Source organism: Saimiri boliviensis, chromosome 13, assembly GCF_048565385.1.
Source record: "Saimiri boliviensis isolate mSaiBol1 chromosome 13, mSaiBol1.pri, whole genome shotgun sequence".
Taxonomy (NCBI): Eukaryota; Metazoa; Chordata; class Mammalia; order Primates; family Cebidae; genus Saimiri; species Saimiri boliviensis.
Window position 1 is genome coordinate 74188496 of NC_133461.1, and position 4999 is coordinate 74193494.

The 4999-nt window shown below is 43.1% G+C and overlaps 1 protein-coding gene across 1 annotated transcript; it reads left to right on the top strand.

Annotated features, from left to right (window-relative positions):
• Window positions 1-1562: 1562 nt before the first annotated feature.
• On the top strand, window positions 1563-4741 carry DKK4 (dickkopf WNT signaling pathway inhibitor 4). Its single transcript, XM_003942387.4, has 4 exons — window positions 1563-1812; window positions 2892-3042; window positions 3869-4021; window positions 4442-4741. The coding sequence occupies exons 1-4, from the start codon at window positions 1702-1704 to the stop codon at window positions 4699-4701; spliced, it is 675 nt and encodes a 224-aa protein (XP_003942436.2). The 5' UTR covers window positions 1563-1701; the 3' UTR covers window positions 4702-4741.
• Window positions 4742-4999: the final 258 nt, after the last annotated feature.

The following is a 4999-nucleotide window of genomic DNA, read 5'->3' on the forward strand; positions in this document are numbered from 1 at the left end:
CAGGAGTTCCCAACGGTCCTTTCATCTGTGTATATTGCCAGGGGCCTTTGGTAACCTGAAATTCCCTTACGGTGAGGCAGCAGGAAGCAGAGACACCCAGCAGAGACAGAACCCTGGGGCTCTCTCCTTTATCTTTGGTCATAATTGTCCAACTTCAAAATAAATACTGCAACACCACTAGTCACCAGGGTTATCATTCTATCAAAGGGGGTTTGATGTTGTCAGTTTAAGGGATTAAAATAAGTAACTTCCACACAAGAAATAGACAAGCAATACCAACCTGAGGACGAGAGCCAAGTACTGGGAAAGCTCAAATCACCTCCATCACCTTCGGAACCGCACTGCATTACTCAAAATTGAGAATGTTCTTGTGCCCAGAATGCTGAGATTCATGTCAATGAACTGATGTTAGGTTGTTCTGCAGGAAAACGTAGTAAATATTATCATTTATGGCATAGAAAAAAATATGTTTTCAGATGACTCTAGGCTAAAAGCAATGAAACAATAAAGAGAAAAAATGATCTTTTGACCCAGATCTAGATTGTTCTACCCTTAAAGTATTTAAGACGGTGATAAGCACATGTCTAAATTACCTGACTTCTCTAATAGTCAAATGGGAAAAAGAAATCAGACGGGAAAGGGATAAAGCCGAAGTTTTTAAAAAATTCATATTAGGAAAATTCGAAAGACATGAAATTTCATCTGAAATCAACCAGAGACTTGGATCCTGTTCTGCTTAAGTGAGTTTTACATAATGCAGCACAAATTAAATACGTTGCTGATAAAATGGACCCAAAGCTTCCTACTGAATTGTAGAAAACGAGCGTTCTATCATTGTCCCCACCATTGAAAAATAGGATTTTCATAAATCACACTATTTTCCTAATAACCCTAACTTCAAACAGTTCAATTTTTATTTAAAGGAAAGTAATTTCCCAAATGGCATTTAGTCAGAACAGGTGCTGTTCCATTGACAACTTTTAAACGGTTGGAATTAGCTTTGACATCTGGATGCCAGAGCTAATCAGGGGGCATTTTCTCTTTTTCTATCTGTACTCACTATCTAAAGCCCAGTTTACAACTTCTGAGTGTATTTTGTACCTCATTAAATGTTTTTGGCATCCTCTATAGCATATTGGCCAGTATGATTCATCCTTTCTTTGAGCACAATTAGCTGTGAAAACAGATCTTAGGACAGACTACCTCCCCCGCCCCAAAGGATTACTGAAGGTAGGAAATGCAGGTGATTATCAGAGTTTGCCTTTGATACAGACATCCTGCTCTGCCTTGGCCCTTTGAACTAACTTTGATATGCAATAATTAAGAGGGATTCAACCCCTGGAGGAGAAGCCGCATGGCCCTGCCTCTTCTCTCCTTCTATTGAGTCCTTGTTTTGAACTATTGATCAAACAGATTTGAAGGGATTTGTTGAAGCCTGTGTGGGGTAGGAGGAAGGAACAGAGCGGGGAGGAGGCATATCTGGTTATAAATAGTTTCAGGACGAACCTGCTGGTCAGACTTGGCTCAGCTGATTTCAAGCACCTTACTCAGACTAAGTTTTGCTTCTTTTTCAGAAAAGGCAGTGACAAACTGACGACGTGCTGAGCTGCCAGCTTGGTGGAAGCTCCGCTGTGGGTGGAGAGCAGCCTCGCTTCGGGGACGCACAGTGCTGGGACCCTCTGGGAGCCTGGGGATTGAAGGATGGTGGCAGCCGTCCTGCTGGGACTGAGCTGGCTCTGCTCTCCCCTGGGAGCTCTGGTCCTGGACTTCAACAACATCAGGAGCTCTGCCGATCTGCACGGGGCCCGGAAGGTAAGGCTGCTAGGGAAGGGCCCGAGGTACCGGGCTGCTGACAGCTGGGTGTTCTGTTTAGGCTTTAGTAAGTCATTTTGATTCATGTGTGAAATGTCTTACCTAGCAGGGAAATTGAATTGGTTTCGGATGTGGAGGGTACCCTGGTAAGACCCAGTGGCCTTAGCATGAACGTATGAAATAAACGCAGTGGCTTTATGCATCATTCGTTTGTAGGTCAGGGAATAAATGAACACTTTGGAAGCTCTGCTCTGTGCCAGCTCTTTTACATGTAATACCTCATTTACTCTTCCTCACAACTTGAGACAGGTGAAACATCCCCTAATTCCAGATGCGGAAATAAGACTCAGAGATGCTGAGGAGCTTACCCAAGCTCACACAGCCAGCAAACATGGGAGCAAGGATTTAAACGGAGGGCCGTGATGCATTGCCTTGTCACTAACTTCAAAGAGAGCTGTTTTAGGGATCGCTTTATATATGTGTATGTTATTATATGTCTTATATATTACTATATATATCATATATACTATACCTACATTACATATCCATGTAAAAGCATCAACTGTTGACGGGAACAATTGATCTTCAGTATCTCTTTCTCTGTGTAAATGAGGCATCATTGAAAATCAAAGGACAGTTCACTTAGGGAAGGCTCTTCAAGTTAAATTTGATTCACTAGAGTGAAAAATCAAATAGGAATGCCACAAACATCAGTAATATGTTTAATTAAACTGCAGCCAGCTTCTAGAGTTAAGATCTATTGAGTATCTCGTAATCACCTGTTAAGACACACATAGGAAAACATTTTCTCCCATTTTCACAAAGAGCACAGGAAAATGAAATTCTGAGTTAAGAAAATTTTTCAAACTCAAATAGCCCTTGCAGCATCCAGGTCTCTCTCCAGGTGATCTGAGCTTCCCTTCGTGGGAGAAAACCATTTCCACTGAAAAATAAGATGCTGCCCAGGGTTTGTCACAGTGCCACTGTCATTTGGTTCCCTCCGCCTCCTGCCTTGAATAAAAAGTCATCTTCCATTGTGTTGGGTTTTCTAGCCTTGTGACAGCAGCTTCCCTCCACAGGACTCACAGTGCCTGTCTGACAGGGACTGCAATACCAGAAAGTTCTGCCTCCAGCCCCGCGATGAGATGCCGTTCTGTGCTACGTGTCGTGGGTTGCGGAGGAGGTGCCAGCGAGATGCCATGTGCTGCCCCGGGACATTCTGCATGAATGGTGAGTGACCGTAATGCCGACAGTGGTTTTTAAACCAAAGGCAGTGTCTAAGCCGTATGGACAAGAATATTCCAGGGCAGGCACTCTCTAACGGCGTTTCCTAGATTCATGCTTGAAGTAAATTTATGCAGCTGCCTTTCTCTTCCTTTCTCTTTTCTTTTTCTTTCTTTGGTTTTTTTTTTTTTTTTTTTTTTTTTTGAGACAGAGTCTTGCTCTTGTTGCCCAGACTGGAGTGCAATGGCATGATCTTGGCTAACTGCAACGTCTGCCTCCTGGGTTCAAGACATTCTCCTGCCTCAGCCTCTGGAAAAACTGGGATTACAGGTGTGCACCACCATGCCCAGCTAATTTTTGTATTTTTAGTAGAGATGGGATTTTGCCATGTTGGTCAGGCTAATCTCGAACCCCTGGCCTCAGGTGATCCACCCACCTCAGCCTCACAAAGTGCTGAGATTATAGGTGTGAACCACCGCGCCTGGCCTGCCTTTTCTTAATGAAACAGAATAATTTATTTCCCGGCAACAGCTCTTGCTAATGACTTGGAGATAATGATTTTGAAGAAAAGATTCAAGTTGGAATCATTCAAATACTTTCATTTCCACTTGGATTCTATTAGCTCCTTTTATTGGAATCCGATTTCCATTTAGCTACCTTCTCTGCCATATGTGAGCATGCAAATATTTAGTTCATGTCCCAGAAATCTAGAAAGTTATATATAAACTGAAGGCAGACGTGCTGCCAAACCAAGTAACGGTAGGCTAATGAGCATGGCTGTGGTTCTCCTTCTTGAAGTTAGTAATTCCAGTTACACCTGGTTGTCTCTCAGATGTTTGTACTACAATGGAAGATGCAACCCCAATATTGGAAAGACAGCCCGAGGAACAAGATGGCACAGATGCAGAAGAAACAACTGGGCACCCAGTTCAGGAAAACCAACCCAAGAGGAAGCCAAGTATTAAGAAATCACAGGGCAGGAAGGGTAAGAGCAGCATTCTGAGCACATTTTATTTCAGAAATGCGTTTTCTCCTCTCAGCCTCTTAAGGATAGGCTGACTGACTTTATTATTCTCCAGCAAAGAAACACTTAGGCAGCATGTGCTGTTGTAATCTCTTTCCATAAGAAGCTGTGGGGGTCACATAGAGAGTGGCCTAAGGTAATCTGCAGGTTGAGAGAACAAGGGAATGGCCAGTAACAATAAATCAATTCCGTTGGGTAGGGGTGGAATTGCCATTGCATTACTCCTTTTAGCCTAAGACCTAGCTCTGTGAGACCTGCATGCTGTGTCTATTTTCACTTTGTGGCCGTCAGTCGTAGGTCCCATCCCCTTATCCCAGTAGCAGTGCCCGGGCAGGCCACTTTTCCCGTTTATCACTGAAGCCCACATTAACCTTGTTACAGGACAAGAGGGAGAAAGTTGTCTGAGAACTTTTGACTGTGGCCCTGGACTTTGCTGTGCTCGTCATTTTTGGACGAAAATCTGTAAGCCAGTCCTTTTGGAGGGACAGGTCTGCTCCAGGAGAGGGCATAAAGACACTGCTCAAGCTCCAGAAATCTTCCAGCGTTGCGACTGTGGTCCTGGACTACTGTGTCGAAGCCAACCGGCCAGCAATGGGCAGCATGCACGGTTAAGAGTATGCCAAAAAATCGAAAAGCTGTAAATATCTCAACATGAAGAAGAATCCTCATTGCATTCGGGCTCAGTCTTGGACATGAACTTTCAAATGCCTCCATACTGATTTCTCCTGAAATCAAATCTTGCAGCAAGCAAAATAGCCTGAAACTAGAGAACTGAGATGATGGCCCTGTGACGAATGAGACTAGCATTAGCTTTTTGTCTGTTTTTCCAGAAAACCAATGAGATTCTGTAATAAAAAAAAAAAAAAAATTATTTCTCATCTAGAGACTCAATTAATTCAAATCTCTGAGAATTGAAATTGTATATATTTAAGGTATACA

Coding starts and splice junctions, on each gene's coding strand:
- DKK4 (XM_003942387.4), top strand. CDS start 1,702: ATGGTGGCAGCCGTCCTGCTGGGACTGAGCTGGCTCTGCTCTCCCCTG. Junction 1,813..2,891: donor ATCTGCACGGGGCCCGGAAG/GTAAGGCTGCTA, acceptor TTCCCTCCACAG/GACTCACAGTGCCTGTCTGA. Junction 3,043..3,868: donor CGGGACATTCTGCATGAATG/GTGAGTGACCGT, acceptor GTTGTCTCTCAG/ATGTTTGTACTACAATGGAA.